The sequence below is a fragment of the Anomaloglossus baeobatrachus genome, chromosome 2, assembly GCF_048569485.1.
Source record: "Anomaloglossus baeobatrachus isolate aAnoBae1 chromosome 2, aAnoBae1.hap1, whole genome shotgun sequence".
NCBI lineage: Eukaryota > Metazoa > Chordata > Amphibia > Anura > Aromobatidae > Anomaloglossus > Anomaloglossus baeobatrachus.
In genome coordinates, this window is record NC_134354.1 from 396,233,482 (window position 1) to 396,257,437 (window position 23,956).

General features: G+C 46.0%; 1 protein-coding gene across 1 annotated transcript in view; it reads right to left on the reverse strand.

Moving 5' to 3' along the window:
* The window catches only part of RRAGC (Ras related GTP binding C), a 35,966-nt gene extending 12,283 nt beyond the window's left edge, over window positions 1-23,683 (reverse strand). Inside the window, exons 1-3 of the mRNA XM_075336068.1 lie at window positions 23,253-23,683; window positions 9,367-9,570; window positions 2,939-3,138 (exon numbers count right to left, since the gene is read on the reverse strand). Of these exons, the coding sequence (XP_075192183.1) occupies window positions 2,939-3,138; window positions 9,367-9,570; window positions 23,253-23,438 (590 nt within the window). The 5' untranslated portion in view covers window positions 23,439-23,683. The remainder of the gene's footprint in view (window positions 1-2,938; window positions 3,139-9,366; window positions 9,571-23,252) is intronic.
* Window positions 23,684-23,956: the final 273 nt, after the last annotated feature.

Below are 23,956 nucleotides of genomic sequence, written 5' to 3' on the forward strand. Positions count from 1 at the left end.
CAGTTGGCCACTGCAGAGTAATGTAGTATTGTCATTAAAATGAAGGCCATCCAGGTAATACAGAAAAAAAAATAAAAATACTTTGACCACTAGAAAGCTTTGTTTTCATAGAGGGGGTCCCAAATGGGAACCCCCTCCCCTGTTTGAAATCTACAAACGATAAGAGTGTATATACAACAAGGATTGTCTTGATACGAAAAATCTTTTAAATACAACCACATTTTTAATGTTCACTTATAGAGAATAGTGAATGTAGTAAAGGAGTGGGCCCCAGATAAAATTATTTCATCTTGCAAGCTAGAATTGGCTGCAGAAATTGCTACCATGTATATTCATTAGATCTGAAGAAGTAGTACTTTCTTTGAAAATTATGTCAATGAATTTATTGATTGAACTGCTCCCTTTCTCAAGACCATTTCTTGCAAGATGTGAATCAGTCTCGAGGAAACAATCGGTTCAATCCGAAAAACGCACTGACTAGCCTTTTATGAAATAAAGTAATACTTATTCGGAAAGTGTTTACACGTGGGAGCAGCACGATATGCCGAATCCTACAAATGTACAGCATTTAATTCCTATGGATCGACAGATGACTCTGGATCCGGCAGCACGCCGGATCATACTTTTACTAGGTGTTGTGTCCCTGAGTGCAGAGTATTCTCACTATACAATGTGTCCACCCATATCCTGTCCACCGCCATTAACTTGAGAACGGCGGCAGCTATAGGCATAGAAGTGGTGTCTAGGTATAGTAAAGTAGCCATGCGTACGCAATGAAGCCACCTATAGCGCCACCTGGTGGAAAACAACGGAGTTAGCATTTTTTATTTTGAAAACGCAACGAGATAAAAGAAAAATAAGTGAATTAAAAAAAATTGTAGGGCATCATCAATTCAATACAAATCGACACCTTGCATACAGAAATGCTATATGAAACCCATGACCCCCCAAAACACTCAATGCTGGTCACGCATATGGCGCTCATTGAACTTTGATGCTCAAAGTGGCCCCCGTCAGCTGCAATGCACATCTGGACTCTGGACAGCATACTGTATCTTGCTGCACGTTGTGCAATATGGAGGGTGACACGTTTGCACGAGCATCTGTGATATGTCATCGTAGCTCCTGCAATGTTGGTGGAGGGGTCGCATACACCTGCTGTTTGATGTGACCTCACAGAAAGAAGTCCAATGGGGTCAGGTCAGGTGAGCGTGGAAGCCACTCCACACAGCCACCATACCCAATGACTTGTAGGAAGGTCTCCATGAGGTATCGCTTCATGTCAACAGCCTTGTGAGTTTTACACGTTGTAATCACAGCATTTCTGTATGCAAGGTGTCGATTCGTATTGAATTGATTATGCCCTACAACTTTGTCATTCACTTTTTTTCCTCTCTCGTTCAGTTTGAGATATAAATGCTAACTCCGTTGTTTTCCACCAGGTGGCGCTATAGGTGGCTTTATTGTGTAGCGCATAGCTACTTTACAATACCTAGACACCACTTCTATGGCTATAGCTGCCGCCGTTCTCAAGTTAACAAGTTAATGGTGGTGGACAGGATATGGGTGGACACACCGTATACAGACGGCCATCATTTAAAAGGGAACCCGTCAGGTGCAATATGAATTTAGAACCACGAGCAGTTCTGGGTGCATATTGCTAATCCCTGCCTAACCATCCCTGTATAGACTAGCATAGATAAAGAGATATATAGAAAAAGTATTTCTAAAGAGCTTTTATCGTATGCTAATGAGCCAAAGGGCACTAGTCCCAAGGGCATGTTATCATGCTAATGAATACACAGCGTCACAGGATGATCTCACTCATCTCTCCGCTATGGCTGCCCGACACTGGATTTCGGCTCAGTGTGCATGACCCCGGAGGTTCGGTCACGCGCACTACTTCAGTTTGAAGCCAGGACGCATACACCGGGCTTCATTGTGCGCATGACCGAAACTCCGGGGTCATGCGCACTGAGCTGAAATCCAGTGATGGCGGCGGAGGTGAGTGAGATCATCCTGTGACGCCATGTATTGATTAGCATGTTAGTACGTCCCTGTGGGTGTGCTAACATAACATGTTAATGAGGGTCAACTGGCCGGCGAACTAACGCCCAGAGGGCTCGCTCATTAGCATACAAGATCTTTAGAAATACTTTTTCTAAAGATCTCTATCTATGCTAGTGTATACAGGGACAGTTAGGCAGGGATAGCAATATGCACCCAGAACTGATCGTGGTCGTGGGTGCATATTGGACATGACAGGTTCCCTTTAATGGAAACAAATGCTTGCTCTATTAGTTTCAATTATATCTGGTTAGATGGCAACCTCACACAGTTCCCTGCTGTCCGAGAACAGGGATAGGTCATGTTGGATTTAACATATCAAACCTTGTGCCCGAGGAGATCAGTATGGGGTGTCAGAGAGCAGAACTAAGTGTGGTGGTCAGAGAAACTTTGGTCGTCTGAGAATTATGGTAACAGCTTTACAGTGCATAAAGTCATCAAAACCTTCTCCGAATAAAAAAAAAAAAAACAAAAAAAAAACAAATAAAAACCATGCAAAAGTGAGTTCCGCACTCTAGGAGATGACCGTATACATTAGGTTGGGCTAGTAGGAAGGTTCTGCTTAGCATGGGGTTCTTGGGGGTCTCGGTGAGGGAAGTTCCTTTTCAGAATGATCTGGTAGCTGCTTCACCCTCCTCCAAACAAAAGAATCAGGGGATGGAATCCCAACTGCCGATTCTCATGTGCTCCAACATGATCTGGAAGATATCATTGAGTCCTACATACTCATGAGATGGTCAGCCAATCCCACAAAAAGTAGGGGGCTCCGCAGACTTATCAAAAGTGTATAGGGGCTTTAGAGGGACCATCACATCTCGGTACATTGCGGAGTTTAGAGGACATAAGCAGAGGACAATCAGTACTATCTCACCTTAAGTGAAGCTTTTCCAGTCCAACATCAGCCAAATCATCATTAGCTCTCTGGTGAATATCCCTCTGAGTTTCTATTTTATGGTCATCGGACAAACCATCTACTTTGTGAATGAAAACTTCAAAATTCATGTCAGGGTTTGCTTTATATGCTTTAGAGACAGTGACGTGAAGTCTTGAGAGGGCTTCCATGTAATCATCCTGAAAGGACATAGTAATGAGAAGACAAGTTAGACATGGAAATGGACAACTGCTCTAAACACTGCACGCGAAGAACATTACACTTGTGTACCACAGCGGTCCTGAGGAGGTTACCCTCAACAATTCACTTGCCTTTCCAAGTTGTGTAAGCTCTGATCTGACATATGCGACATTCCCATTGTATCATGGCCACTATGGAAGCACATTTGTGCAAAGTGATCGCCATGGGGGAACATGTACGACACTGTTCGGTAATCACTTTCCGCTGGTGACGCATTTGTCTATAATTGTGCAGTAAAAGTGCAAAGAAGCAGCATAATTATAGGGAAGCCAAACCCTTCACCATTTACAATAAACAATTATGGTGTCTAATGCCCCAAATGAACTCAGGAGAAGAAAAAACCCTACAACATGACTAATCTGCACCTATCTGGGATTACTGTATGGCCTAACCGCAACATGGTTTTGTTACACTCCATGAAATTATAGTCGCTAAAACCACAGTGGGTGAAATAACTATTGAACACATCGCCAATTTTCTAAGTAAATATATTTCTATTTAAGGTGCTAATGACATGAATTTATCACCAAATGTCAGTAACAACCCATCCAATTCACACAGGAAAAGAAATCAATGCATAGATGTCCATAAATTAAATGATGTTTCACATCATTACTACACAAGGGGGGGTTATGAACACAAAAAAAAGTGCAAAAGATATGGAAAGTCATGACACCAGCTGAAATCCATCAGTAAATAGAAAGTAATCCTGACTCTTTTTAAAAATAGCTGATGCAACTGATGGCCTATAAAAAAAAAAAGTGTCTCATTACCAATGTGCCGCACAAGAAACATCTTGTGATGAGTAAAACCAGTGAGCTGTCTCTCAAGACCTTAGCAATCTTAATGTTGCAACTCAAACTGGTGGTATTTATTGCAGAAATTCTGAACTGCTAAAAAGGTTCTAGAGAGCACGGAAGTGAAAAGAAAATAATTTCACGATAAATCGGTCACGACCAAGTGCTCCCCGCAAGATTTCAGACAGAGGAGTGAAAAGAATTATCAGAAGAGTTGTCCAAGAGCCAAGAACCACCTGTGAAAAGCTACAGAAAGAAAGACCTGGAATCAGCAGGTACAAATGTTTGGAAGAAACAAAGTAATACACGCAACCTCCATGGCCTGTATGCACGCTCAACAAGCATGTTCAAGCGCGTTTACGGGGTTTTTTTTTTATCAACATTTAGCCAAGCCAGTGTGATACTGGGAGAATATAGTCTGGTTAGAGGAGACCAAAATTTAACTCTTTGGATGCCATAATACACACCATATTTGGAGGCTAAAAGGCACTGCAGTTTGGAAGTGAGAACATATTGCTGTGTGGCCGTTTTTCAGCAAACAGCACTGGTAAACTTCATATAATTGAAGAAAAGATGCATGAATTTACAAATGGGAGACATTCTCGATAAAAAAAATCTGCCATCTACCACTATGATGATGAAACGAGGGATATTTCAGCAAGACAATGTTCCGAAACAGATGTCCAAGAACACTCAATTGTTTTCAGATATAGAAAATAAAGCTGCTAGAACGGCCCAGCCAATCACCTGTCCTGAATCCAATGGAAAATTTATGGAAGGAACTAAAGCTCAGAGTTGAGAGGGCTTCACGCTCACGAAACCTTCAGAATTTGAAGAGTTTGTGTGGAAGAATAGGACAAAAATCACACCTAAGCAATGCATGCCACTAGTTTCTCCATACAGTCGGCAACTTGCAGCTTCATCACTAACAGACTTTTGCATGAAGTATTACTGGAACTAAATCTCAGTAAGCGTGTTCAAAACTTTTCCCTAGTCAGTTCTCATTATTACAGGTCACTTAATTTATGGACATCTATGGTCCGATTTTTTTTTTTTTGCCTGTGTGGATTGGATGGGTTGTTACCGACATCTGGTGAGAAATTCATGTCAATATCACCTTTAGAAACATATTTGCTTAGAAAATTGGTGGTGTGTTCATTATCTATTTCACCCGCTGTAACATTTGTACAGAAAGATTTTAAAAAAGGACAAAAAACATACTGTTAAAAAAAAAAAAAAAGTTAAAATCAGTGGAGTCATTATTTATGAAACATTTTGCTGGGAAATGCAGTTCGACAAGTGACCTGTACAAATGTGATACAGCCACAATTAGCGCTGTGCAGGAGCAGGGCTTACAGAACTAGTGCGATGAAGGCAGACCGTCAGTGCATGGTCCTGGTGACGCACAACGGGAGTGTGTTCTCTCCTATGTCATAGTGTGTGTGGAATAACACACAGCAGTCACAGTGAGCGCTGCGCAGACCTGGCCCTTGCCCTCCACTCATTGTAGCTGCTGTATACAGAATTATGGAGACCCCCCCGCACTCAATTGGGTGATTGGTTCTAAAGATATGTGGGCCGATTCACTAAGCCAGGCTTTCTACGTGTCAGCCTTAATGAAGGGGCGTAGTGGAGTAATTAAAAGGCGCATTCCACTTTAATAAATTGGGCACATATTACAGTATATCACAAACGTGAGTACACCCCCCACATTTTGTAAATATTTTATTATAAATTTTCCTGGGACAACACTGAATATATGACACTGTGATACACTGCAAAGTAGTCAGTGTTGATTTTGTATAAGTGTAAATTGGGTGTACCACCTAAATAACTCCACACAGCCATTAATGTCTAAACCGCTCTCAATATAAATGAGTACACCCCCAAGTGAAAATGGCCAAATTCGGCTCAAAGTCTCAATATTTTGTGTGGCTACTATTATTTTGTCCTTACTCTATTGGCCATGGAGTTCCTTAGAGCTTCACAGGAGCCACTAAAATCCTCTTCCATTCCTCCATGATGACATCACGGAGTTGGTGGATGTTAGAGACCTTGTCCTCCTTCACCTCCCATTTGAGGATGCCCCATAGATGCTCAATATGGTTTAGGTCTGGAGACAGCGTTGGCCAGTCCAACAAGTTTACTCTCAGTTTCTTTAACAAAGCAGCGGTCGTCCTGTATGTGTGCTAGTGATCATGCCCTGCTTCGGTATGTCACAGTACATGTTAGCATTCATGGTTCCATCAATAAACTGTAGCTCCCCACAGGCAGCAGCCCTCATGCAGCCCTAAACCATGACACTCCCACCACCATGCTTTACTGTATGTAAGACACACTTTTCTTTGTACTTCTTATCTGGTAGTCATCACAAATGCTTGACACATCTAAACCAAGTAAGTTTATCTTGGTCTCATCAGTAATCCATGTCTGAAGTCTGCTTGTCTTCAGCAAGCTGTTTGCGGGCTTTCTTGTGCATCATCTTTAGAAGAGGCTTCCTTCTGGGATGACAGCCATGCAGAATAATTTGATGCAGTGTACGGCGTGTGGCCTGAACACTGACAGGCTGACCCACACCCCTTTATATTCTGCAGCAATGCTGGCAGCACTCATATGTCTATTTTTAAAAGATAACCCCTAGATATGATGCTGAGCACCTGCACTCAGCTTCTTTGGATGACGCTGGTGAGTCCTGTTTTGAATGGAACCTGTCTTGTTAAACCGCTGTATGGTCTTGGCCTTCATGCTACAGCTCAGTTTCAGGGTGTTGGCAATCTTCTTATAGCCTAGGCCATCTTTATGTAGAGCAACAATTCTTTTTTTTCAGATCCTCAGAGAATTCTTGGACATGAGGTGCCATGCTGAACCTCCAGTGACCAGTATAAGAAAGTGTGAGAGCGATAACACTAAATTTACCACATCTGCTCCCCATTCACACCTGAGACCTTGTAACACCAGTCACATGACACCAGGGAGGAAAAATGGCTAATTGGGCACAATTTGAACATTTTCACTTATGGATGTACTCAATTTTGTTGCCAGTGGTTTAGATTAATGGCTGACTTATTTAGAGAGCACACCAAATTTACACTGTTATACAGGCTTTACACTGACTACTTTACATTGTATCAAAGTGTCATATCTTCAGTGTTGAAAAGATATAAAATAATTACAAAAATGTGAGGGGTGTACTCTATTTTGTCATATAAAGTAATACCTGGACTTATGAGTTTAATCCATTCCGTGACTGAGCGCTTAACTCAATTTGCTTTTATGAAAAATTACATTTCCCCATTAAAATTAAATTGAAATGCTACTAATCTGTTCTAGCCCCTGCTTATGGCCCCCCATCCTGGCACTATACATGATCCCCCAATCTAGTACATGGTCCTCATCCTGGTATATATGCCCCCAACCCCATCACGACACACACTTTATAAAGGCCATTATACTTACCCTGCCTGCAATCGCACGCAGTGTCCTCCTTATGCGGTCAGCGTGTGAGAATACACTGATCAGCTGACTGCATGAGAGGATGACGCTGGGGAAATCGCAGGGAGAGCGAGTATACATAGTTATAGTTACTTAGGTTGAAAAAAGACCTAGGTCCATCTAGTTCACCCTTCCTCCACCATTTCTACATTTGGTCACTAAGTCATTTATAACCAACAATGTTGTGTGTACTGAGGAAATCATCCAGCCCTTTTTTAAAAGCTGTTATAGTGTCTGCCATTACTACCTCTTGTGGTAGGGCATTCCACAGTCTGACCGCTCTAACTGTAAAGAACCCTTTCCTATTTAGGTTTCGGAATCGCTTTTCTTCCACTCGCAGTGAGTGCCCCCTGGTCCTTAGTACTGTCTTTGGAAGAAATAAGTCATGTGCCAGTCCTTTATATTGACCACACATGTATTTATACATATAAATGAGATCTCCTCTGAGACGTCTTTTTTCTAAGCTAAACAGATCTAACTTTTTCAACTTGTCATCATATGGGAGGCCTCCATTCCTTGTAGTAGTCTAGTTGCCTGCCTTTGAACTGACCTTTTTAAAATGTGGAGCCCAAAACTGGACCCCATATTCCAGATGTGGCCTTACAAGTGATTTATAGAGGGGTAACAATACGTTGGGATCACGGGATCTAATCTCTCTTTTTATACACCCTAAAATCTTGTTTGCTTTAGCAGCTGCTGCTTGACATTGAGTGCTGCTGCTCAGCTTATTTGTAATGAGAATACCCAAGTCCTTCTCCTGTTCTCTAGTCCCGAGTTTACTTCCATTTAATGTATACGCAGCTATAGGATTACTCCGTCCTAGGTGCATTACTTTACATTTATCAACATTAAATCTCATTTGCCAAGTATCTGCCCATTCTGACATCTTATCCAGATCGCTTTGTAATATTGTACTATCAAGGTCAGTTTTTAATATTCTACATAGTTTGGTGTCATCAGCAAAGACTGACACTTTACTATCAATCCCATCCACAAGGTCATTAAAAAAGAGATAAGCTGCTCATATCTCACATTTCGGCTTGCATCAAGTAGCAAAAAAGATACAGGAGCTACAGCTCATATCTTGAAAAAGTTGTTAGATGGGGCACTCAGCTCAAAGGATTACTATTTAGGTGCCGTGAACCTCCACCAGAGATGTGCTCATCAGGGACTGAAATAAAATTTCCGACATAAGTTACGCCACTTTTTTTTTTTTTTTAAAGTTTATGAATTAAATGGCTGAGCATATCCACTTCACAACCGACTCATTTCGACAAAAGTGGCTGCAACCCTACCAGTTGTGCAAAAATTTTGTGACTTTATGAAGGGTATTATGCCGAATTCATTCTAAACAATGAATCTTGGTCCACTTTAACTTATATATTCAGTATGAAGGCAGACAATAAGGTATTTTAATCAGATAACAAAATATATCAAACGTATATCGCCAGCAAAAAAAAAAAAAAAAAAAAAGTTCAGTTACTCCACTATAAACTTTCTATGCAATTTTATAATATTTGCCCATTTGACAGTCTACGTAGATTAATGCATGAAATCAGTGTTTTGGATGTAGCGTGTTTTCACTGCGTCCAAAACACTGCGTTGTACAGTACAAGCACAGAGGATGGGATTTTTAGATATGTCAATTGTTTCCTGCGGATTCACATGCATCCTCCATAGGGAGAACACAAGCGAGAGACAGCAGCACACCTAATCCTGATTGTGGGTATGAGCAGCTGCGGTCTCCTGCGGAGGAGACTCATGGCTCCGCAGGTCAGGACCCGCTGCGTCCAGGACCATGGGCACATACCCTAACAAGAGCATGTTTAGTGCATTCATTCAATGTTGTATAGTATATAAATATGGATTTGTTATTACCTGGGCATCTATCACATAGATTAATGCTCCGGTCCCTCGGAAAATCATTTCATAGTCAAATGTTGGGTCGAAAAAATCCACTTGACCTGGAAAGTCCCAGATTTGAAAATTGACAAATGAACTATTGGAAATGTCATCCTTGTAGATCTTGTTCGTGCTTTCCAAAAACAACGTTTCATTAGGAGACATCTTGTGGAACACCACCTGAAGGACAAAAACAGGGAGTCACATGGCTGATAAGAACAATTTTAGGATAAGTACATAGACAGAGGATAAAGTAACAGCGGATTGTTCTACAACATTAAGCAATAGATCAATGCCATGTTAAATACTTCACACTACAGTGTTCATAGACTTGGGATTAACCTGATGCCCTATGTGACCACTAAGAGCACCCTTCTGTTCAATTCCTTGTGGATCTGGCCATCTAAACCCATGGATGGTATTCGTTTGGTAAAATCTTTTGGATGTAGGCGATATACGGTAAGTCATTGAATATCTTTAAAGGGAATCAAGTATTTGAGAGCAGCATAATGTAGAGACAAAGACCCCGATTCCAGCGATGGGTCACTTACTGGGCTGTTTGCTGTCATTTTGATCAAATCACTGTTTTCTCTTCTTCAGTCTAACAGGTTTTTGAATGTGGATCTCTATAACTCCACCCACACCACTGATTGGCAGCTTTCTGTCCATATACAGTGTACAAAGAAAGCTGCCAATCAGTGGTGGGGTTAATCAGAGCTCATAAATATGCTGGAATACCTGGTAGTAGGCCAAGGAGTACTCTAATGATAATCTACTGCTGATTAAACAGTGATTTTATCAAAACTACAGGAAGCAGCCCAGTAAGTGACATCGCTGGAATCAGGGTCTCTGTCTCTACATTATGCTGCTCTCAGATTAGGTGGCAAAACATGGTGACAGATTCCCTTTAAAGCTGTTCCATCTAAAGATAAGGAGTGAAGTCTGTAGATTTATATGGTATGGGTTTATTATACCGTATTTTTCGCATTATAAGACGCACCTTTGGTCCACCAAATTTTGGGGGAAAGTAGGGGGTGCGTCTTATAATCCGAATATACGGATTATATAATGCAGGGTCCAGGGGAGGTGGGGCTGGTGGAGGCTGCAGAGGGAGATCTCCTACTCCGGCTCATATAATATGCACTGCCCCTGTCCATCACCGTGGTGCTGAAACCGCACCGCGGTAACGGGCTGGGGCAGCGGCGCATATTATATGTGCCTACGCCCCCCTTTGATGGCACATGCCCCCCCCCCCGTGTTCGATATAGCCCCATGCTGCTGCCCATGCCAAAATAACAAAAATAAAATAAGAACTTTACTTAACTCTTCCAGCACTGATCTCTTGGTGTCTCACCAATCTCCCTGCTGCCGCTGTGATCAGGGACGCAGAGATGATGTCACTCTGCTGTGCCGATCACATGACCGGCACCGAGAAGAAGGAAGTGGAGGAGCTCAGCAGCACGGAGGGAGACACAGGGAGGACAGCGCTGGAGAAGGTAAGTAAAGAGTTTTTTATTTTACTATGGGCAGCAGCATGGGGGCCATGTGCAATCTAGAGGAGACGGACGTGTGCCAGCACAGGGGGACGTGTGCCAGCACAGGGGGACGTGTGCCAGCACAGGGGGACGTGTGCCAGCACAGGGGGACGTGTGCCAGCACAGGGGGACGTGTGCCAGCACAGGGGGACGTGTGCCAGCACAGGGGGGCTATATTCAATATAGGTGGGCCATATCCACATTAAGGGGGCTAATTTTAGGATCGGGGGGGCTATAAGGGACATATACCCTATATGATTTGTTAGACTGACACTGGGCAAGGACCCCATTTAACATTAAAAAAATAATAATTCTCTTTTCCTTCACTAAAGTTGGGGGTGCGTCTTATAATCAGGTGCGTCTTATAAAGCGGAAAAATATGGTAAATTTTAGTATCCAGGAACCTACGTTTTCCCAAAAATAAGCCCAAGCGCATTTTTTGGGAGCAAAAAAAATAAAATAAATAAATAAAATAAATAAAAGATATAAATTGTTTTATAATAATATAATTTATTAGGAAATCATGGTATATATGTCTAAGAAATGTTGCTAGTTCCCTTTGACGCCATCACTGTCCATATCCACGGCTATTCCATTTTATTTTTACGCAGATCTATGCAGCAGTTTTTACAATATAAAGCTTGTTGTATCCGTTTCTCTTGTTAGGACTTGCATTGGTAAATTTGACTCGCAGCATGGATCAAAGTAGGACATGATTTTTTCCTTTTTAAACAATCCACAAAAAAATAAAAAAGGAACATTAAAAGTCACATTTTAAACGTAGTGGGTCCACGATTTTTCCACAAAAGTGATAGATAGCATATGTATCAAAAGCAGAATAGATAAAAAAAAAAAAGTGTGAAAGAACACGGGTATGTACACAGTGTTTAAAGCAGACAAAATAAATAAATAAATTTAAAAAAAAATGCTTGTTAGACTGTTCCCAGTCCTGTCTATTGTAAAGCCACTTTCCTGTTTACACAGCCTGTGAAAATGCTGCAGGAGATAAAGCTCTCCAAGATGCTTCAAAAAAACTAATTGCATCAGAAAAAAAAAAAAAAAACAAACAAAGAAGGAGCATTTCCTGGAGGGGTTTCCATCACAGTGTTATTTTTGACCACCTCGTTAAAAACTGTGTGCAGATATCCTCATCCTGCTGTTATTACTACTGTTCTAATTCTATTTAAAAAAAAGAACCTACAGTGATCATCTACACATGGAATCAGACAACTGCTGCCATCCATAGGAGTGAGCATCCATACATATGGTGGAACATTGCCTGAGCAGAAGGAAGCAACTGTTTTTCCAGGATAACCTTGTATGTGGCATGATTCATATGTCCTTCACAAAGCTTAATCTGCCCAATTCCAGCCTTGCTGAACCATCCTCAGATCATAACCGATCTGCCACCAAATTTCACAGTGGGTGCAAGACCCTATGGCTTGTACGCCTCTCCAGGTCTCAGTCTAACCATTAGACGACAAGGTGTTGGGCAAAGCTGAAAATTAGACTCAGAGAAAGATTACCTGGGCAGATTAAACTTTGCAATAGGACGTATTAATCAAACCGCATACAAGGTTATCTTGGAAAAACAGTTGCTTCCTTCTGCTCAGGCAATGTTCCCTAACTCTGAGGACTTGTTTTTCCAGTAGGACAGTGCACCATGCTACACAGCTAGGTCAATCAATGTGTGACTGAAGGACCACCACATCAAATCCCTGTCATGGCCAGCCCAATCTCCAGACCTGAACACCATTGAAAACCTCTGGAATGTAATCAAGACGAAGATGGATAGTCACAAGCCATCAAAGAACTGATTATTTTTGCGCCAGGAGTGGCATAAGGTCACCCAAAAGCAGTGTGAAAGACTGGTGGAAAGCATGCCAAGAGGCATGAAAGCTGGGATTAAAAATCATGGTTATTACACAAAATATTGATTTCTGAACTCTTCCTGAGATAAAACATTAGTATTATTCAGGGCTGTGGAGTCGGAGTCGGAGTCGTGGAGTCGGAGTCGGAGTCGGAGCTCATTTTGGTGGAGTCGGAGTCGGAGTTGGAGTCGGTATAAAATGCACCGACTCCGACTCCTAAAATATATAATAAATTGGGGACAGGAGTGCAATGCAGAATGTGCTGAATATTTTACTAAATAATAACATTTAGTATAATGCTTATATTTAAGTGAAAAATTTATTGTAGTATAATGTGAACATCAGACATTTAATTGTTTTTATGATACAATAATCAAGATATTTGGATAGAACATAAAATATTTATTGGATACAACTTTAGAACACAAAAAACTAATAAATTGTAAATATGTAATATTATATATATATACACAGTGTATATACACACACAAGATATATATGTAATCTACTGTATATTACATAGTGTATTACATATTTACAATTTATTACAGTTTTTTGTGTTCTAAAGTTGTATTCCAATAAATATATTTTATGTTCTATCCAAATATCTTGATTATTGTATCATAAAAATTATTAAATGTCTAATGTTCACATACACATATTCATGTACTACAATAAATTTTTCACCTAACTATAAGCAATATATGTAGGAGTCGGAGTCGGAGTCGGAGTCGGAGCCGGAGTCGGAGTCGGTGCAAGAGAATTTGAGGAGTCGGAGTCGGAGTCGAAGGTTTGGCTTACCGACTCCACAGCCCTGGTATTATTGTTTCTAAATGATTATGAACTTAATTTCCTTTGCATTATTTGAGATTTGAAAGCAATGCATTGTTTGTTATGACCATTTCTCATTTTCAGAAAATAAATACAAAATTTATTGCTTGGAAATTCAGAGAATTGTCAGTAGTTTATAAAATAAAAAACATTTTACATTTCACTCAAATACCGTATTTTTTGCTTTATAAGACGCACTTTTGTTCCCCCAAATATTGGGGGAAGTAGGGGGGTGCGTCTTATAAATAGAATATACAGATTATATACTGCAGGGTCCAGGAGAGGTGGGGGCAACTCTGGACCGGTGCTGGGGGCTGCTGGAGGCTTGTGAAGCTGCGGGAGGGAGCCTTTGATCTCCTGCTCACCGCGGCGATGGGCTGGGGGAGCAGCGCATATTATATGTGCCTGTGCTCCCCTTTGATCGCACATGCCCCCCTGTGTTAGATAAGGCCCTCATGCTGCTGCCCATAGTAAAATAAAAAAAACTCTTTACTTACCCCCTCCAGCGTGTCTCCCTGGTCTCCCTCCTGGTGCTGTGATCATGCACGCAGAGATTTCACTCTGCTGTGCTGATCACATGACCGGGACCGTGAACCAGGAAATGCAGGCAGGAGGCCGGAGCTCAACCCCGAGGGGGACATGAGGGAGCACAGTGCTGGAGAAGGTAAGGAAAGAGTTTATTTTACTAAAAGCAGCAGCAAGGGGCGATATCTAACACCGGGTGATGTGTGCCAGCCACGGGGGGGGGGGCACGTGTGCCAGCCACAGGGGGGGTGGGGGGCCCGCGTGCGCCAGCCACAGGGGGGGGATGGGGGGCCCGCGTGTGCCAGCCACAGGGGGGGGTGGGGGGCCCGCGTGTGCCAGCCACAGGGGGGGGTGGGGGGCCCGCGTGTGCCAGCCACAGGGGGTGTGTGTCAGCAATAGGGGACATATTGCATCACGGGGGGGGGGGGGGGATGTGTGCCAGCACAAGTGGGCTATATTCAATATAAGGTGGCCATATCCAGATTAAGGGGCTAATTTTAGGATGGGGGGGGCTATGAGGGACATATACTCTATATGATTTGTTAGATGGACACTGGCATTATAAGACGGACCCCATTTATTAAATAAAAATTCTCTATTCCTTCTCCAAATTTGGGAGTGCGTCTTATTCGGTGTGTCTTATAAAGCGAAAAATACGGTATATACCTACAGTGCCTTGCAAAAGTATTCGGCAGCTTTGAATTTTTAAACCTTTTCCCACATTTCAGGCTTCAAACATAAAAACAAACATTTTAATGTTATGGGGAAGAATCAACAAGTGGGACACAATTGTGAAGATGAACAATATTTATTGCTTATTTTAAACTTTTATAAAAAATAAATAACTGAAAATTGGGGTGTGCAATATTATTCATCCCCTTTACTTTCAGTGCAGAAAACTTACTCCAGAAGTTCATTGAGGATCTCTGATTGATCCAATGTTGTCCTAAATGACTGATGATGATAAATATAAGCCACCTGTGTGTAATCTTGTCTCCATATAAATGCACCTGCTCTGTGATAGTCTCAGTGTTCTGTTGAAGCACAGAGAGCATCATGAAGACCAAGGAACACAACAGGCAGGTCCGTGATACTGTTGTGGAGTCGTTTAAAGCCGGATTTGGTTACAAAAAGATTTCCACAACTTTAAACATTCCAAGAAGCACTGTGCAAGCGATCATATCAAAATGGAAGGAGTATCATACCACTACAAATCTACCAAGACCCGGCCGTCCCATCAAAAATGTCATCTCAAACAAGAAGACTGATCAGAGATGCAGCCAAGAGGCCCATGATCAATCTGGATGAACTGCAGAGATCTACAGCTGAGGTGGGAGAGTCTGTCCATAGGACAACAAACCGTCGTATACTGCTCAAATCTGACCTTTATGGAAGAGTGGCAAGAAGAAAGCCATTTCTCAAAGATATCCATAAAAAGTGTTGTTTAAAGTTTGCCACAAGCCACCTGAGAGACACACCAAACATGTGGAAGAAGGTGCTCTGGTCAGATGAAACCAAAATCGAAATTTTTGGGCACAATGCCAAATGATATGTTTGGCGTAAAAGCAACACAGCTCATCACCCTGAACAAACCATCCCCACTGTCAAACATGGTGGTGGCAGCATCATGGTTTGGGCCTGCTTTTCTTCAGCAGGGACAGGGAAGATGGTTAAAATTGATGGGGAGATGGATGGAGCCAAATACAGGACCATTCTTCAAGAAAACCTGTTGGAGTCTGCAAAAGACCTGAGACTGGGACGGAGATTTGTCTTTCAACAAGACAATGATCCAAAACATTAAGCAAAATCTACAATGGAATGGTTCACAAATAAACATATCCAGGTGTTAGAATGGCCAAGTCAAAGTACAGACCTGAATCCAATCGAGAATGTGTGGAAAGAGCTGAAAACTGCTGTTCACAAACGCTCTCCATCCAACCTCACTCAGCTCGAGCTGTTTGCAAAGGAAGAATGGGCAAGAATTTCAGTCTCTCGATGTGCAAAACTGATAGAGACATACCCCAAGTGACTTGCAGCTGTAATCACAGGAAAAGGCAGCGCTACAAAGTATTAACATAAAGGAGATGAATAATATTGCACGCCCCAATTTTCAGTTATTTATTTTTTTATAAAAGTATACAATAAGCAATACATTTCATTCAACTTCACAATTGTGTCCCACTTGTTGTTGATTCTTCACCAGAACATTAACATTTTTATCTTTATGTTTGAAGCCTGAAATGTGGGAAAAGGTAGAAAAATTCAAGGGGGCCGAATACTTTCGCAAGGCACTGTATAAAGAGAAGTCAGAAAAACTGACAATTTTGCAGTGGTCTCTTAATTTTTCCCAGAGCTGTATATTATCATCTGCACATCTCACAAAGTAAAAGAAAAAAAAAAAAAAAAAGAAAACACACACACACACACACACACACACACACACACACACACACACACACTCCCCTCCTGTTACCCCAGTGCTGTGCTCCGGTCTCCGGTGCAGTGACACAGCAGACGCCATGACATGTAGTCACTGTGTCTACTGTATTGGATGCGCACTGTGATTGGTGGAGGACTGAGTGGACAGCTTCGTCCTCCAGCAATGTATTTGTTGCTATCTGTATCCTCAGCATGTAAATAGCAGCGATATCAAGACGTGTGGCGGACAGCACAATACAGCCCATGGGCCACTAGTTTCAGCCCTCCAGATGGGACTGAAACAGCCAAAGGGCCACACTTTGCCCACCCCTGCCATAAAACTAAAATGGGGATGTGTTCTGTGAACATACTATTTGGCTGTTCCCATCTCTTCGATTGTTTACCCGCGGACAGTGTGGCTGTGCGAAAATCATGGAGAGACGCTCACACTGACAGCAGGGATAGAAAGTACCAATACAAGTCTATGGGACGGTGGAAGCCACGCACAGCACATGGGTGGCATCAGTGTGTAATCCATGTACTGTCCCTGATTAACATTAGGATAGATAGGAGAAGCTTTGTCATTTATCCATACGTCAAAATCATTGATCAAAAACACTACGAAAAGCTGACCCATAATGCTGATGACATACGCAAAAAAAAAAGTATGTGGGAAAAAAAAAAAAAAAAACAAAAAAAAAAAACAACACACTGCTGTCTGAATACTTAATCTGCAAAAAATAAACAAAAAAAAAAAAAAAAACGAACACTTTGGCAAAACTGGACAAACTCTGTTGTAAATCAACACAGTCACCATAGTGTCACGGTTTATGTCATACAGAAACACTACAGAAGTTCTTCTGGCTAGGTTCACATTAATACAGTGCTCGCCACCGAGCTCTACGTCGGGGTTTCTGTCGGAATCCTTGTGGACGCCCTCTGGTGACCGGCCAGGCGGTACTAGTCATAGTAAGTACACCAAACCTGACTGACAATGAAAAGGCTGATCTGAATGACTATATAAAAGCCTTTGCTATTCTGCTAGGTGGCATCTGCTGAACACATACACTTACTGATATATCTGGCACGGCCAGAGACACTGCCAGCTCTAAATCATTCATCTTCTAGGCTGAATCAATGAAGGATTCTGCTGAATCTACTGATAAAGCCTCTCCTCAGCACAGAGTGCTTTCTATTCCACATTTCACAACCTCTGTATAGACAGAAATGATTGCATTAAACCCATTTAGATTACAGAACATATCGAAACCTAAAGAGGAAACGTCGCACGATTAACTATTCAGGGTAACAGTTTTGGAAAAACCCCGACAGTATTTCCATCCCAGTGACTAACGTTCAAAGCCATATTCAAATAACGAGCTTCCCTGAAAGTGGCCCGTCCCCTGCCGGCAGAGCGGCACTACCGCGGCTTCCTTTTCTGCCTGCTATATAGTAAGGCCACCCTACTGAAGCCTTCCCAACACTATCCAGGCAGGCACCAAACAAACACCTGAACACTGACATGTGCGCCAAAACACAAGGTGAAAAGGAAAGCTCCGCTCCAGAGTGGTCCCTGCCCCTACTTTTATTCTCAACCTCCAGCATCTTCACTTTTTTCAGCATCAAGTTATGTCCCACAGTTGATGAGCAAGTAATACCATGCTCGGTACTCGTAACAAGCAGTCGGATGCTTGGATGGACTCGATTAGGCTGCTTTCACACATCCGGTTTTTGCACTGCGGCTCAATCTGGCTCAAAAACCTATGCAACGGATGCGGCGAAAGAAAACTGATCCGTTGCATAAGTTTTCCCATGCGGCCCGTCCGTTTTTTGATGGATGCTGCTTGAAACTGAGCATGCGCAGTGCAAAAAAAAAACAAAAAAAAAAACTGTTGCGTTTTTTCTGCAAAGCGCCGTTCAGCAAAAACCGGATGTATGAAAGCAGCCTTAGTGTATTGGGTATAATGGAAGTCAAGGGGGAACATGAGCATTTTTCCAGAAGAATTAATGGCTCTATATAAGTATATAAATGACCAGAAGGAGAGCGTTGCTGCTAATTACATGATTGAGTTTTGGTCTCTGAAAGAAATCAATAACTCCATTCACTAACAGCAAGCAGGGATGAAACCTGCAGGGAATAGACACACAAAGGATAGTAGGAGGTCACTATTCAGTAAGCACGTTTCATAGGGGCTGTCCAGCACCGCACTGACCAGCTGTGATCAGGGCAGAACAGCAGAGTGACGTACACTGCGTAGTGGCCATCCCGAGGACTCGCTCAGCTTCAGCACCTGGGAATGGCCACTACTCTGAACAGACCCATGCTATGTTTGGCCGGCATCAGAGCTTACCAGTGGGCGGGGTGTGAGATCATGGAGCCCTACTAACCTAACCTTGATGACCTTTCCTAAGAAACCTAAACAAAGCAGGAGCGCTCCAACTCAAGAGTAGAGTACCCCTATGAAATCAGAGCAACGTGTCGGCTCCAGACCATGGACATAGCCCAGGGGTCCGCACCACTCTTTCCATGGCGCTGCTATTTTGCTATACTAAGGATAGGTCACTAGTTTATATCATAATGTTTAACCCCTTTGAGTACATAAACTGTATACCACTAAAGCGCAGATGGATTTTATAGTAAACTGAGAACAGCATTTGCCAAAAGCATACGTATTAATCCAGCCATGTAATGGAGGGAAGCTCTGCCCTCTACCCGGATCAATACAGGACAGATAGAGGGGTATACTCAAGTTTGGCCGTTACCCAAAATCTGTGGGACAGGGGAAAATTCCAGAAAGCAGGGGGCTCAATCAATTCTGAGATGGGGGGCTCTCAGAGCCCCACGTAAATGGAGCAAAAGCTAATTCATTGATAGTGATAACTTCCCAATCGCTGGGGGTCTGAGAACAGTCTGAGGAACCCCATATAAACAGAGCGGAAGGCAAGCATGGGCATGTCCACGCCATTCATTTTTATGGGTATGCCAAAACCAGCCAGGTGCAGCGCTCAGCTATCTCTGGTGGTCCCAATAAGAATGAACAGAGCAGCAGAGGGCATGACCGACCACTAGTGATGGGCGAGGACTAAAATGCTCGGTCCTTTGAGTCGAGCAGGTCAGACGCTGACAGGGCTCAACTCGAATAACCAGTATAATGGAAGTCAGTGATTGGGCAGTGTCTTCGCCAACATACAGCCAGCCATAAACAAAGCATGTCCAGGGCAGGGCGGGAGATTTTTCTGTTGACACACTACATCTGAAAAGGTTGCTTTAATCCCAGTGAGAGCCATTTAGAGACCGCGACAGGCTCCCTCTGAGGTGCCTGCACCCATCATGCAGTGACGCAAACCTGTGCGTCGTTGCCGTTGTGTTACAAACGACACATCCGAGCACCCGCAATACTCGGCTAAGCTGCGCAAGTACCCCAATGCTCAAGAGAGTGATGACCACACTCACCACTACTGACCAGCACTCCATTCACACAAGGTTCTTCACAGCCCTGCTCTTAGAATGAGTGGGGGCCCCAGTGGTCTGGACGTTATTCCCCATCCATGGACTGACCACCTCTCCATTCATACAGGGTTCTTCAGAGCACCTGCTCTTTGGATCTGTGGGGGTGCCAGTGTTCGGGACACTATTTCCTATGGACCAGCCACCACTTTAGTCACATGGGGTTCTTGTGAGTCCCTGCTCTGGGGATCAGTGGTGGGGACGATATCCCCTATTTACGGACAAACCACCGCTCCATTCACACAGGTATCTTCAGAGACCCTGCTCTCGGGATAAGTGCTGGTCCCGGTGGTCGGGACGCTCTCCACTCACCCACCAACAGAGGGGAAAGCATCCAAGAGCTGAGATCGTTGGTAACTTTTGGAATAAAGCCTGCTTTACATGTATCAATTTATCGTGCGATCGCACCCACCCCCATCGTTTGTACGATACGGACAATTCGTTGCCCGTGTCGCACAAACTGGGTAACCCGCGTCACACGTACTTACCTTCCAAACGACCTCGCTGTGGGCGGCAAACAACCACTTCCTGAAGGCGGAGGGACGTTCGGCGTCACAGCGATGTCACACAGCGGCCGGCCAATAGAAGCGGAGGGGCGGAGATGAGCGGGACGTAAACATCCCTCCCACCTCCTTCCTTCCGCATTGCTGGCGGGACGCAGGTAAGCCGTGTTCATCGTTCTCAGGGTGTCACATGGAGCGACGTGTGCTGCCTCAGGAACGATGAACAACCAGAGCACAGAAGGACGTTCGATTTTTTGAAAATGAGCGACGTGTCAGCGAGCAACGATAAGGTGAGTATTTTTGCTCGTTCACAGTCGCTCATTTGTGTTACACGCTACGATATATCAAACGAGGCCGGATGTGCGTCACTAATGATGTGACCCCCGACGACATATCGTTAGATATATCGTAGCGTGTAAAGCGGCCTTAAGGTGTTCTCATCAGGATGTGGCCACGACCACGTGACCTCTTGGTGCTTCCAAGGTGGCTGGTGTGAAGTGACCAATTTTCTCCCACAGGCCATTAGTACCGGTTATTAAGAGGGGGGGGGGGGAATCTATAGGGACATGAAGTGGAAGGTAATGAGCCCTGGTAGGGGGGGGTGGGGGCGCAGGTGATGAGCCCTGGTAGGGGGGGGTGGGGGCGCAGGTGATGAGCCCTGGTAAGGGGGGGTGGGGGCGCAGGTGATGAGCCCTGGTAAGGGGGGGTGGGGGCGCAGGTGATGAGCCCTGGTAAGGGGGGGTGGGGGCGCAGGTGATGAGCCCTGGTAAGGGGGGGTGGGGGCGCAGGTGATGAGCCCTGGTAAGGGGGGGTGGGGGCGCAGGTGATGAGCCCTGGTAAGGGGGGGTGGGGGCGCAGGTGATGAGCCCTGGTAAGGGGCGGTGGGGGCGCAGGTGATGAGCCCTGGTAAGGGGGGGTGGGGGCGCAGGTGATGAGCCCTGGTAAGGGGGGGTGGGGGCGCAGGTGATGAGCCCTGGTAAGGGGGGGTGGGGGCGCAGGTGATGAGCCCTGGTAAGGGGGGGTGGGGGCGCAGGTGATGAGCCCTGGTAAGGGGGGGTGGGGGCGCAGGTGATGAGCCCTGGTAAGGGGGGGTGGGGGCGCAGGTGATGAGCCCTGGTAAGGGGGGGTGGGGGCGCAGGTGATGAGCCCTGGTAAGGGGGGGTGGGGGCGCAGGTGATGAGCCCTGGTAAGGGGGGGTGGGGGCGCAGGTGATGAGCCCTGGTAAGGGGGGGTGGGGGCGCAGGTGATGAGCCCTGGTAAGGGGGGGTGGGGGCGCAGGTGATGAGCCCTGGTAAGGGGGGGTGGGGGCGCAGGTGATGAGCCCTGGTAAGGGGGGGTGGGGGCGCAGGTGATGAGCCCTGGTAGGGGGGGTGGGGGCGCAGGTGATGAGCCCTGGTAGGGGGGGTAGGGGCGCAGGTGATGAGCCCTGGTAGGGGGGGTAGGGGCGCAGGTGATGAGCCCTGGTAGGGGGGGTAGGGGCGCAGGTGATGAGCCCTGGTAGGGGGGGTAGGGGCGCAGGTGATGAGCCCTGGTAGGGGGGGTAGGGGCGCAGGTGATGAGCCCTGGTAGGGGGGGTAGGGGCGCAGGTGATGAGCCCTGGTAGGGGGGGTAGGGGCGCAGGTGATGAGCCCTGGTAGGGGGGGTAGGGGCGCAGGTGATGAGCCCTGGTAGGGGGGGTAGGGGCGCAGGTGATGAGCCCTGGTAGGGGGGGTAGGGGCGCAGGTGATGAGCCCTGGTAGGGGGGGTAGGGGCGCAGGTGATGAGCCCTGGTAGGGGGGTAGGGGCGCAGGTGATGAGCCCTGGTAGGGGGGGTAGGGGCGCAGGTGATGAGCCCTGGTAGGGGGGTGGGGGCGCAGGTGATGAGCCCTGGTAGGGGGGTAGGGGCGCAGGTGATGAGCCCTGGTAGGGGGGGTAGGGGCGCAGGTGATGAGCCCTGGTAGGGGGGGTAGGGGCGCAGGTGATGAGCCCTGGTAGGGGGGGTAGGGGCGCAGGTGATGAGCCCTGGTAGGGGGGTGGGGGCGCAGGTGATGAGCCCTGGTAGGGGGGTGGGGGCGCAGGTGATGAGCCCTGGTAGGGGGGGTAGGGGCGCAGGTGATGAGCCCTGGTAGGGGGGTGGGGGCGCAGGTGATGAGCCCTGGTAGGGGGGTAGGGGCGCAGGTGATGAGCCCTGGTAGGGGGGGTAGGGGCGCAGGTGATGAGCCCTGGTAGGGGGGGTAGGGGCGCAGGTGATGAGCCCTGGTAGGGGGGTAGGGGCGCAGGTGATGAGCCCTGGTAGGGGGGTAGGGGCGCAGGTGATGAGCCCTGGTAGGGGGGTAGGGGCGCAGGTGATGAGCCCTGGTAGGGGGGGTGGGGGCGCAGGTGATGAGCCCTGGTAGGGGGGTGGGGGCGCAGGTGATGAGCCCTGGTGGGGGCGCAGGTGATGAGCCCTGGTGGGGGCGCAGGTGATGAGCCCTGGTGGGGGCGCAGGTGATGAGCCCTGGTGGGGGCGCAGGTGATGAGCCCTGGTAGGGGGGTGGGGGCGCAGGTGATGAGCCCTGGTGGGGGCGCAGGTGATGAGCCCTGGTAGGGGGGTGGGGGCGCAGGTTCTGGCATCACACATCTCCCGGGGTAATACAGTCCCAGGGGGCCCGTACCCCGCGGGGCATGCTGGGAGCTGTAGTCCACCCCTCACCTTCTGGATGGAGGACTTGCCGCTGCGCCTCATGCCCATGAGCAGGATCCGGGGCTTGCTGTCTGACGCTGTGGAACTCTCGTCCATTTCTGACTCATCAGCACCATAACCAAAGTCCTTGGGGAAAGAGTCGGTAACCCCGTAGCTGCCGGACATCGGCTCCTCCACGGAGTACTGAATAGACATTGTGTGCTGCTGTTATAGACGCAGGCGCCGTGTTCCGGTCACCATAATCCGGCCAGCACAGTCACGTGACGCACGGCTCCCGGTAGTCCGGTCTCCGCAGCCTGCTCCACCTGGCGGCGAGTGATCGTACAGCTAATCCCGGTCCTCTCGGTTTGTTATTATCCTACCGGGAGATATAACTCCGCTCTTTTTCCTTTTCCTAGCGCTTCCTAACCCTCCGAGCAGCGCACACCCAGTTTCTGCGTAGCGCCTCCTCATTGGTCAGTGGCTCATGGTCCGCGGCCGTCTGATTGGTTGACATCTCTAGTCATTCAGCAAAGTCTCTCAGCATGTTAGGTTGTGTGAGGATCATGTGGCTGGCAATCACCTGACTGGGTGCACAGCGGAGGGGGTGAGGGGTCACACGTGACCTTTAACCTAGCTGCGCCGCGGCTCTAAGTGCAGGCTAAGCATTCTCCATTGTGTAGTGGGGGTGGGAAGCTTGGGATGTGCGGAGAACACCGGATACAAAGTACTGG